This window comes from Bombina bombina, chromosome 3 (genome assembly GCF_027579735.1).
Source record: "Bombina bombina isolate aBomBom1 chromosome 3, aBomBom1.pri, whole genome shotgun sequence".
NCBI lineage: Eukaryota > Metazoa > Chordata > Amphibia > Anura > Bombinatoridae > Bombina > Bombina bombina.
This window is the reverse complement of record NC_069501.1, coordinates 192279450-192292103: the sequence shown is the minus strand read 5'-3', so window position 1 is coordinate 192292103 and position 12654 is coordinate 192279450. Positions and strand designations below refer to the sequence as shown.

Sequence of the window (12654 nt, the reverse complement as noted above, 5' to 3'; positions counted from 1 at the left end):
AATTTAGGTAACTTAGGTTCTTCAGGCAGCGCGGCCTCTGAAACCTCCAATGTAGATAGAACCTCCTTTAATAAAAAACGCAAGTGCTCAATTTTAAATCTAAAGGACGGTTCCTCCGCAGCAGGAGGCTTAGATGCTAAGGACTCTGACCCAGAAAGTTCACCCTCTGAAGCTACAGAGGTTAACTCATCATCGGATAACTGGGACATAATAGCTAAATCCAATAAATATTCAGATGACTCCGGGTCAGGAGAGCTATGTTTAACCTTTCTCTTGCGTTTGTTAGAGCGAGGTAATGCACTGAGGGCCGCAGACACCGCCGTTTGTAACTGCGCGGCAAAAACCACAGGAAGAATATGGAGGATTATATGCGTTACGGGGAACTGCATGTTGAGTGGATAATGTAGCAATGGGTAGTAATCTCACCACTCGGGATGCCGAGTCCTGAGAGGTAGACTGCTCAGAGGGACTAAGAGCCTTAGCAGACTTGTCTCCCTTCTTAGAATTTATAACGGTGTTAAGGCATGTGGCACATAATTGAGTGGGCGGGAAAACCACGGCCTCCTCACAATATAAACAGGTATGATTTAGTACAGAAGGAGTATCTTCTAACATGTCAGAGTCCCCCATAGCTCAGGTTATACCCACAGGAGGACACAAATAAAAACGTTTTTTTATTATAGAAAACTGTACCTTTATACTCCCAATGACTGGGGCACTCACCACCTCCTAGACCTAGACAGTTAACAGAGGAAACGCTCTCCTCAGGTTCAAGTCTCAGTCAGAATGGAGGAAATGAACATAGACCACACCCAGTCACATGGAGTGCAGGAAAGTACTTTCCCTGTTATTACAAGTACAGCAAGTAATAGTGAAACTTAAAAGTGAAACCGGTTTGTTCCAGCCAAAAACACACAGTCTATCAGCCGAGGAAAAAAAAATCACACAAAGCAGCATGTAAATAATGAATACACTGATTAATTAACCCCAACTGTTCAATAAACCCCCTTCAGAGGATATTAACCCAGGATCCTGTCAAGGCATAAAGGAGCCACACTGTGACCCTGTTATAGCGTTTTATGTGTAAAAATTTAAACAATCTTATCTCCAGAATCCATGCTGTGGAACAGAACACAGCCTCTCAAGTGTGAGTGTCTTATAACAGTGCTCCTGACATGGACTTGAGTGAGAGAAAGCAGGCAGTGAAACTCATCAACACTTACTTAGGAGCTGTACGCAGTAGTCTGGATGATTTCGCAGAAAAACTTTCCCTGCATCTCCAGACTCTCACTTTCATTAATACTCTCACTGATAAGTTGACATGACTACTTAAAACTTTAGTCCTATCTTGAAGGACAGATACCCTTTTTCAGGACTCTCTCAATCTTCTGACACTTCTCTGCCCCCTCCTAACGTGACAAAAGGCAAAGAATGACTGGGGTAATGAGGAAGTGGGAGGGATATTTAAGCCTTTGGCTGGGGTGTCTTAGTCTCCTCCTGGTGGCCAGGTGTTGTATTTCCCAACAGTAAGGAATGAAGCCGTGAACTCTCCCTATCTTAGGAAGGAAATACTAGTTTCATCTATATTCAACAATACAATGAAAATGCAGTTTTCATTATTTGAAATCTAATAATAATATGCTAACCAAAAGACTGGTACAAATTCATGTTGCCTTGTTAATTATGGATCTGAAAATTCGATAAAATTTAAAGTAAAAGTAATCAGTGTATTAAAAAGAATGCTTATCTAAAGAATCACATGATTAATAGAAGCAATTATCTGGCATCTAACATTCCAATGAACCCATTGTTTCATACTCTACCTGCCACCTACACATCACTGCAATATCCTGGAATATATACTGTATGTCCCTACAACAACAATCCCCACACTATCCATATCTCACCCTCCCTTCTCTCATCCCCTATGCTGTCCTCTCATGAACTACTTTCCTTAGAAACACTTCCCCCTCTAACTCTCCTGTGTCTAGTCATACGCAATCCCACAAATCTCACTCTCACCTTCTGTCACTCTCACTGCTACTACTGCTTGCTGCTGGTGAGGTCTCTCCTAACCCTGGCCCTGCTGCAAGCACCACCCTTTTACACTCTCGCTCTGTCTCCCACTGCAAAACTCTAAGTCACGCAATACCAACAATCTCATCTCCATTAACACACAGCGCCTTTTCCCTCCCTTTTCGTGTGCCCTGTGGAATGCTCGCTCTGTCTGTAACAAACTTACAACTGTTTATGACCTGTTTGTTTCCAACGCTTACAACCTTTTAGCAATCACTGAAACCTGACTATCTTCCTCTGACACTGCTTGCATTGCTGCTCTCACACACAGTGGTTTCCACTTTAGCCACATACCTAGACCAGGTGAGAGACATGGTGGCAGTGTTGGCATCTTACTCTCCCCCTCCTGCTCCTATCAGTACCTATATCCATCTCTCTCCTTTTCTTCCTTTGAAATCCACTGCATTCGCCTGTTCGCCCCCCTCTCTCTCTCTCAGAGTGGCAGTTTTCTATCACCCTCCTGGACCAACCTCCCAATTCCTTGACAACTTTTCTGCCTGGCTTCCTTACTTTCTCTCTACAAATACACCTACGCTAATTCTGGGGGACTTCAACATCCCCATTGATAACCCATCTGCCCCTGCTGCCTCTAAACTTCTCTCGCTCACTAACTCCTTTGGCCTCTCACAATCCACCCTATTCCCTACCCACCTCGATGGACACTCTATTGATCTGGTATTCTCCTATCTCTCCGATGTTGCCTGTCACCCATTTCCCATCTCAGACCACCATCTGCTCACCTTTAATCTTAATATACAGGCTAAACCTACTTCCCCCCTCGCCCCCGCACCTGTAGAAATCTGCAGACTGTAGACCCTCCCCAACTCTCCAACCTTATTCAAATACGCCTCCCCCACACTTCCACAATATCCTGCCCTGACCTTGCTATAACCCACTATAACAATACCCTCTCCTCTGTACTTGACACTCTCGCTCCGCCCCAACTTCGTAAAGCCCCAAGTTGTCAGCTCCAGCCCTGGCACTCCCGGCAAACACGCCACCTGCAAAAATGCTCCTGCACTGCTGAACGTGCCTGGAGAAAAACCCACTCTGAACCTGATTTCATGCACTATAAGTTCATTCTTTACTCTTACACCTCTGCCCTTCACCAAGCTAAGCAAACCTACTTCTCTTATATCCACTCAATCGTCAAACCCTAAAAGACTTCTCCATTTTCAAATCTCTCCTCTACCCACCTGCACCACCCCCCTCTTCTGCATTCAGTGCTCAAGACCTGGCTATTTTTTCAATAAAACACTTACCATCCAAAGAAACATCCCAACACAAGCCTGCAATCTCCCAACTTCACTCTCAGTCACCCCCTCTGTCCCTCTCTGCACCCTCCTCCGAAATACTGAGAGTGAAGTGGCTTCCCTATTATCTTCCTCACACCTCACTACCTGCTCACTTGACCCTATTCCTTCACATGTAATACCTTCTCTGTCTCCCACCCTCATACACTCAACCTATCCTCTTCTACCGGCTCATTCCCTGCCTCCTTCAAACATGCAAAGGTCACCCCCATCCTCAAAAAACCCTCCCTTGACCCTTACGCCCTGCAAACTACCGCCCCATATTATTGCTCTCGCTAGCTTAAAAAATCCTTGAGATCACCTAACTCATTGCTCAACCCCCTGAAATCTGGCTTCCGTCCCCAACACTCAAATGAGACTGCCCTCACCATGGTTAATAACGATCTCCTTTCTGCTAAAAACAAAGGTAACTACTAGTACTACTGCCTTTGACACTGTTGACCATCCCCTTCTCCTACAGACTCTCAGCTCTCTTGGGCTCTGTGACACTGCCCTCTCCTGGATTCACTCTTATCTCTCTAACAGATCCTTCTCCATCTCTTTTGCTGGTGACTCCTCCTCTCCATTGCCTCTGTCTGTTGGAGTACCTCAAGGCTCTGCCCTGGGTCCTCTACTCTTCTTTATTTACACTTCTTCACTGGGTAAACTCATCGACAGCTACGGCTTCAACTATTACCTCTATGCTGATGATACCCAGATCTACCTTCCACCCCCTGCACTCTCTCCTTCTGTCAATTCTCACATCAGCGACTGCTTATCCGGCATTTCCTCCTGGATGGCCTCTCACCACCTAAAAATAAACATGTCAAAGACCAGACTATTTCTAATCCCTCCCCTCTAACTCTACTCCAATTTCTAATTTTTCCATCACTGTTGGCGGCCTCACTATCTCCCCATCACCCCAGGTCCGCTGCCGCAGAGTCACACTTAACTCAAATCTGTCCTTCATTCCCCACATCCAATTGATCTCTTCAGCCTGCTCCAACTACCTACGCAATATCTCCAAAATTCGTCTGTTTCCGAGTACTGAAACTACTAAACAGCTAATCCACTCCCTGGTAATTTCCTGACTTGACTACTGTAATAACTTACTATCTGGCCTTCCTCTCTCCCCTTCAATCCATCCTAAATTCACCTCTCTCGACACTCTGTTTCTGCTGCATCTCTCTGCGAGACCCTTCACTGGCTCCCCATTCACAGCAGAATTAAATGAAAAATTCTCACCCTGACCTACAAAGCCCTCACCAATGCTGCTGTACCCTACCTGTCTTCACTCATCAACAAATATACTCCAGCCCGCCCACTAAGATCCAACAATGACCTGCTTCTTGCGTCCTCTACCATCACCTCCTCTCATGCTAGACTACAGGACGCCTCTTGTGCGGCACCAACCCTCTGGAACGCACTTCCTCAAGCTGTCAGACTTTCCCCTAACCTCTCATTTAAACGTACCCTAAAGACCTTTTTTGTTCAGGGAAACTTATCACCCGACTCATTAACAAATTAACTTCACTTACCCAACAGTTGCCCTCATCTATCTCCTCACTAATATCATTCTCACCTTTGCAGTCCCCACCTCCTGTTTCCCATCCTCCCACCCATCTAGATTCTAAGTTCCCACAGGAATAGGGCCCTCAATTCCCCCTGTATTTGTCTGTAAAATGTTGTCTCTTATTGTATTGTTTCTCCATTGTACTTTTAATCCTTGTACCCATGGGCAGTGCTGCAGAATTTGTTGGCGCTTTATAAATAAGGAATAATAATAATCACTGCCTAGGCCCCAGTCTGAAAGCACTTCTCAGGGTGGTAGTGCATAGATTTGAGTAAAAGAAATACAATTAATTTGGAAACACTCAACGTAAACATCTTTTTTTAATATCTTAAACTGTTGGGGGGGGAAAAAAAGAACAGATTTTAATTTGTGAGATTTTTTTTAATCACCTGCAGTTGATCAGTTATTGCTACCCTTAAGGGTTTCCACAATTTCCCACACTATATCAAGTCTATCACATTAACATGTAAACAATTGCAAAACGCTATAGCACATTTGTGTAACTAATTAACTAAAAAGCAGAATAAATATTGCCTGGAAACATATGCTTACATCAATAATTAATATTTAGCAACACAACATCCAAGTTCCCACGAACTATTATGAACAATAGAAAATTCAACAATGGAAATGTTATGAACAGGAAGCAGATTAGTGCTAGATGGAATATGTTAGTGCTCTAGTGCTGTTAAGTGCTACAGTAAGATGTGCATCCCCCTACTTCTGATGAAAAAAGCATGAGTAACACTCACCCTCCACAGACTTCTTATGGCGATTGAGATTTTTTTGGGGAAATATATATATATATATATGCTATAATTAACTGAACTGTTTAAGTCAAACTGTTTACAAGCTTTTATAAAGTGATTAAAATAAAATAGTTTTTGAAATAAAAACAAAAATACACAATGGAAAAACACAACAATTTGTTAAATGGCTGTTGACCAAAGGACCACGTAAGTAACTGATATTCACATATGTTAACATTTGTAACAGTGAATGTATATTAAGATACTGCATGTCTAGTGGGTTGTGTCAGTGTGACTCATGCTTACACAGAGAGACATCGTGCTCAAATACATAGGTGGTGGAATCAAAGCTTACTACTCATGGGCTTACCGCTCCAAACTCGCCCTCTCTGGCCATGGAAGATTGAAAGAGATTCTATAGCAAATTGAGGCACAGAATACAAACCAAAATATTACAACAAAAACAGTGATTAATTCATTGACACATTAAAGCCCATATCAGATATTAGATAGAGATGTTGTCTAGAAATTTGAGAAGCATGGTATTATATATTTATTTATAAAAACCAAACAAGCCTTTACCTATGGTATAAGGTTACACATTTCTAATTTGTAAAAGTCCCAGGTTCATTAAAAAGGGAGAGTTGTCTCAACCAAATCATGCATTACAGATGCTCTAGGATTTCAATCTATACTAAATCTTTCTTATGAATCTATAGTATACATTTATGACATTTGTAGCAACGTGTTTAAAGTGAAAGTCAACCATAGCGTTTTTGAAACGCTAGGGTTGACCTGTTGAAACAAATAAAGGGCACTTTCATTTATGAAGTATAAGATACTTTGTGCAGAAAGTGCCTTTATTCGTTTCAACCATTCACCGTTCTTAGCTCCTACAGCAGCCCACGGAAAAAAAACAGAATTTATGTTTACCTGATAAATTACTTTCTCCAACGGTGTGTCCGGTCCACGGCGTCATCCTTACTTGTGGGATATTCTCTTCCCCAACAGGAAATGGCAAAGAGCCCAGCAAAGCTGGTCACATGATCCCTCCTAGGCTCCGCCTACCCCAGTCATTCGACCGACGTTAAGGAGGAATATTTGCATAGGAGAAACCATATGTTACCGTGGTGACTGTAGTTAAAGAAAATAAATTATCAGACCTGATTAAAAAAACCAGGGCGGGCCGTGGACCGGACACACCGTTGGAGAAAGTAATTTATCAGGTAAACATAAATTCTGTTTTCTCCAACATAGGTGTGTCCGGTCCACGGCGTCATCCTTACTTGTGGGAACCAATACCAAAGCTTTAGGACACGGATGAAGGGAGGGAGCAAATCAGGTCACCTAAATGGAAGGCACCACGGCTTGCAAAACCTTTCTCCCAAAAATAGCCTCAGTAGAAGCAAAAGTATCAAATTTGTAAAATTTAGAAAGAGTGTGCAGTGAAGACCAAGTCGCTGCCTTACATATCTGATCAACAGAAGCCTCGTTCTTGAAGGCCCATGTGGAAGCCACAGCCCTAGTGGAGTGAGCTGTGATTCTTTCAGGAGGCTGCCGTCCGGCAGTCTCATAAGCCAATCGGATAATGCTTTTAATCCAGAAGGAGAGAGAGGTAGAAGTTGCTTTTTGACCTCTCCGTTTACCAGAATAAACAACAAACAAAGACAAAGTTTGTCTGAAATCCTTAGTAGCTGCTAAGTAAAATTTGAGAGCACGAACTACATCCAAGTTGTGCAACAAACGTTCCTTCTTTGAAACTGGATTAGGACACAAAGAAGGCACAACTATCTCCTGGTTAATGTTTTTGTTAGAAACAACTTTTGGAAGAAAACCAGGTTTAGTACGCAAAACCACCTTATCTGCATGGAACACCAGATAAGGAGAAGAACACTGCAGAGCAGATAAGTCTGAAACTCTTCTAGCAGAAGAAATTGCAACCAAAAACAAAACTTTCCAAGATAATAACTTAATATCAACGGAATGTAAGGGTTCAAACGGAACCCCCTGAAGAACTGAAAGAACTAGGTTGAGACTCCAAGGAGGAGTCAAAATTTTGTAAACAGGCTTGATTCTAACCAGAGCCTGAACAAAGGCTAGAACATCTGGCACAGCTGCCAGCTTTTTGTGAAGTAACACAGACAAGGCAGAAATCTGTCCCATCAAGGAACTTGCAGATAATCCTTTTTCCAATCCTTCTCGAAGGAAGGATAGACTCTTAGGAATCTTAACCTTGTCCCAAGGGAATCCTGCAGATTCACACCAACAGATATACCAAATTATGCGGTAATTTTTCTGGTTACAGGCTTTCAGGCCTGAACAAGAGTATTAATAACAGAATCTGAGAACCCTCGCTTTGATAAGATCAAGCGTTCAATCTCCAAGCAGTCAGCTGGAGTGGGTCGAACGGACCTAGAACAAGAAGGTCTCTCAAAGGTAGCTTCCATGGTGGAGCCGATGACATATTCACCAGATCTGCATACCAAGTCCTGCGTGGCCACGCAGGAGCTATCAAAATCACCGACGCCCTCTCCTGATTGATCCTGGCTACCAGCCTGGGGATGAGAGGAAACGGCGGGAACACATAAGCTAGTTTGAAGGTCCAAGGTGCTACTAGTGCATCCACTAGAGCCGCCTTGGGATCCCTGGATCTGTACCCGTAGTAAGGAACTCTGAAGTTCTGACGAGAGGCCATCAGATCCATGTCTGGATTGCCCCACGGTTGAGTGACTTGGGCAAAGATTTCCGGATGGAGTTCCCACTCCCCCGGATGCAATGTCTGACGACTCAGAAAATCCGCTTCCCAATTTTCCACTCCTGGGATGTGGATAGCAGACAGGTGGCAGGAGTGAGACTCCGCCCATAGAATGATTTTGGTCACTTCTTCCATCGCTAGGGAACTCCTTGTTCCCCCCTGATGGTTGATGTATGAACTTGGCCCTCGCTAGCTGAGGCCAAGCTTTGAGAGCATTGAATATCGCTCTCAGTTCCAGAATATTTATCGGTAGAAGAGATTCTACCCGAGACCAAAGACCCTGAGCTTTCAGGGATCCCCAGACCGCGCCCCAGCCCATCAGACTGGCGTCGGTCGTGACAATGACCCACTCTGGTCTGCGGAAGGTCATCCCTTGTGACAGGTTGTCCAGGGACAGCCACCAACGGAATGAGTCTCTGGTCCTCTGATTTACTTGTATCTTCGGAGACAAGTCTGAATAGTCCCCATTCCACTGACTGAGCATGAACAGTTGTAATGGTCTTAGATGAATGCGCACAAAAGGAACTATGTCCATTGCCGCTACCATCAAACCTATCACTTCCATGCACTGCGCTATGGAAGGAAGAGGAACGGAATGAAGTATCCGACAAGAGTCTAGAAGTTTTGTTTTTCTGGCTTCTGTCAGAAAAATCCTCATTTCTAAGGAGTCTATTATAGTTCCCAAGAAGGGAACCCTCGTTGACGGAGATAGAGAACTCTTTTCCACGTTCACTTTCCATCCGTGAGATCTGAGAAAGGCCAGGACAATGTCCGTGTGAGCCTTTACTTGAGGAAGGGACGACGCTCGAATCAGAATGTCGTCCAAGTAAGGTACTACAGCAATGCCCCTTGGTCTTAGCACCGCCAGAAGGGACCCTAGTACCTATGAGAAAATCCTAGGAGCAGTGGCTAATCCGAAAGAAAATGCCACGAACTGGAAATGCTTGTCCAGGAATGCAAACCTTAGGAACCGATGATGTTCCTTGTGGATAGGAATATGTAGATACGCATCCTTGAAATCCACCTTGGTCATGAATTGACCTTCCTGGATGGAAGGAAGAAGTGTTCGAATGGTTTCCATCTTGAACGATGGAACCTTGAGAAACTTGTTCAAGATCTTGAGATCTAAGATTGGTCTGAACGTTCCCTCTTTTTTGGGAACTATGAACAGATTGGAGTAGAACCCCATCCCTTGTTCTCCTAATGGAACAGGATGAATCACTCCCATTTTTAGCAGGTCTTCTACCCAATGTAAGAATGCCTGTCTTCTTATGTGGTCTGAAGACAACTGGGACCTGTGGAACCTCCCCCTTGGAGGAAGCCCCTTGAACTCCAGAGAATAACCTTGGGAGACTATTTCTAGCGCCCAAGGATCCAGAACATCTCTTTCCCAAGCCTGAGCGAAGAGAGAGAGTCTGCCCCCCACCAGATCCGGTCCCGGATCGGGGGCCCGCATTTCATGCTGTCTTGGTAGCAGTGGCAGGTTTCCTGGCCTGCTTTCCTTTGCTCCAGCCTTGCATAGGTCTCCAGGCTGGATTGGCTTGAGAAGTATTACCTTCCTGCTTAGAGGACGTAGCCCTTGGGGCTGATCCGTTTCTGCGAAAGGGACGAAACTTAGGTTTATTTTTGGTCTTGAAAAGACCTATCCTGAGGAAGGGCGTGGCCCTTGCCCCCAGTGATATCAGAGATAATCTCTTTCAAGTCAGGGCCAAAGTGTTTTCCCCTTGAAAGGAATGTCAAGCAATTTGTTCTTGGAAGACGCATCCGCTGCCCAAGATTTTAACCAAAGCGCTCTGCGCCACAATAGCAAACCCAGAATTTTTTCGCCGCTAACCTAGCCAATTGCAAGGTGGCGTCTAGGGTGAAAGAATTAGCCAATTTAAGAGCACGAATTCTGTCCATAATCTCCTCATAAGAAGAAGAATTACTAATAATCGCCTTTCCTAGCTCATCAAACTAGAAACACGCGGCTGCAGTGACAGGGACAATGCATGCAATTGGTTGTAGAAGGGAACCTTGCTGAACAAACATCTTTAGCAGACCTTCTAATTTTTTATCCATAGGATCTTGGAAAGCACAACTATCTTCTATGGGTATAGTGGCGCGCTTGTGTAGAGTAGAAACCGCCCCCTCGACCTTGGGGACTGTCTGCCATCAGTCCTTTCTGGGGTCGACTATAGGAAAACAATTTTATAAATATGGGGGGAGGTACTAAAGGTATACCGGGCCTGTCCCATTCTTTACTAACAATGTACGCCACCCGCTTGGATATAGGAAAAGCTTCGGGGGGCCCCGGGGCCTCTAAGAACTTTTCCATTTTACATAGTGGTTCTGGAATGACCAGATAATCACAATCATCCAAATTGGATAACACCTCCTTAAGCAGAGCGCGGAGATGTTCCAACTTAAATTTAAAAGTAATCACATCAGGTTCAGCTTGTTGAGAAATGTTTCCTGAATCTGAAATTTCTCCCTCAGACAAAACCTCCCTGGCCCCCTCAGACTGGTGTAGGGGCCCTTCAGAAACCATATCATCAGCGTTCTCATGCTCTACAGAATTTTCTAAAACAGAGCATTCGCGCTTTCGCTGATAAGTGGGCATATTGGCTAAAATGTTTTTGATAGAATTATCCATTACAGCCGTTAAATGTTGCATAGTAAGGAGTATTGGCGCACTAGATGTACTAGGGGCCTCCTGTATGGGCAAGACTGGTGTAGACGAAGGAGGGGATGATGCAGTACCATGCTTACTCCCCTCACTTGAGGAATCATCTTGGGCATCATTTTTACTAAAAAATTTTTATGACATAAAATACATATAGTTAAATGAGAAGGAACCTTGGTTTCCCCACAGTCAGAACACAATCTATCTGGTAGTTCAGACATGTTAAACAGGCATAAACTTGATAACAAAGCACAAAAAACGTTTTAAAATAAAACCGTTACTGTCACTTTAAATTTTAAACTAAACACACTTTATTATTGCAATTGCGAAAAAGTATGAAGGAATTGTTCAAAATTCACCAAAATTTCACCACAGTGTCTTAAAGCCTTAAAAGTATTGCACACCAAATTTGGAAGCTTTAACCCTTAAAATAACGGAACCGGAGCCGTTTTTATATTTAACCCCTTTACAGTCCCTGGAATCTGCTTTGCTGAGACCCAACCAAGCCCAAAGGGGAATACGATACCAAATGATGCCTTCAGAAAGACTTTTCTATGTATCAGAGCTCCACACACATGCAGCTGCATGCCATGCTGTCCTCAAAAACAAGTGCGCCATACCGGCGCGAAAATGAGGCTCTGACTATGATTAGGGAAAGCCCCTAAAGAATAAGGTGTCTAAAACAGTGCCTGCCGATATAATCATATCAAAATACCCAGAATAAATGATTCCTCAAGGCTAAATATGTGTTAATAATGAATCGATTTAGCCCAGAAAAAGTCTACAGTCTTAATAAGCCCTTGTGAAGCCCTTATTTACTATCTTAATAAACATGGCTTACCGGATCCCATAGGGAAAATGACAGCTTCCAGCATTACATCGTCTTGTTAGAATGTGTCATACCTCAAGCAGTAAGAGACTGCACACTGTTCCCCCAACTGAAGTTAATTGCTCTCAACAGTCCTGTGTGGAACAGCCATGGATTTTAGTTACGGTGCTAAAATCATTTTCCTCATACAAACAGAAATCTTCATCTCTTTTCTGTTTCTGAGTAAATAGTACATACCAGCACTATTTTAAAATAACAAACTCTTGATTGAATAATAAAAACTACAGTTAAACACTAAAAAACTCTAAGCCATCTCCGTGGAGATGTTGCCTGTACAACGGCAAAGAGAATGACTGGGGTAGGCGGAGCCTAGGAGGGATCATGTGACCAGCTTTGCTGGGCTCTTTGCCATTTCCTGTTGGGGAAGAGAATATCCCACAAGTAAGGATGACGCCGTGGACCGGACACACCTATGTTGGAGAAAATATTTTGCTAAGAGGTGACGTTTTCACCTCTTCGCAAATAGCCGTGCGGTAAATCCAGCTCCCATGGGCGCCAAACTGGATTTACCGCACGGTTATTGGCTAAGAGGTTAAATCGTAAAAAATTTTGCCCGTGGGCTGCCGTAGCAGCTAAGAACGACAAACGGTTGAAATGAATAAAGGCACTTTCTGCATGAAGTATCTTATACTTCATGAATGAAAGTGCCCTTTAT

General features: G+C 43.7%; 1 protein-coding gene across 2 annotated transcripts in view; it reads right to left on the bottom strand.

Moving 5' to 3' along the window:
- Positions 1–12654, bottom strand: part of TBC1D23 (TBC1 domain family member 23) — a 203832-nt gene that overhangs the window by 17757 nt on the left and 173421 nt on the right. The window contains exon 15 of one of the 2 annotated variants that reach the window (XM_053706057.1): positions 6061–6105. The exons of the other annotated variant lie outside the window; for it this stretch is intronic. Coding sequence (XP_053562032.1) covers positions 6061–6105 — 45 coding nt within the window. The remainder of the gene's footprint in view (positions 1–6060; positions 6106–12654) is intronic. 2 annotated transcript variants of the gene reach the window in all.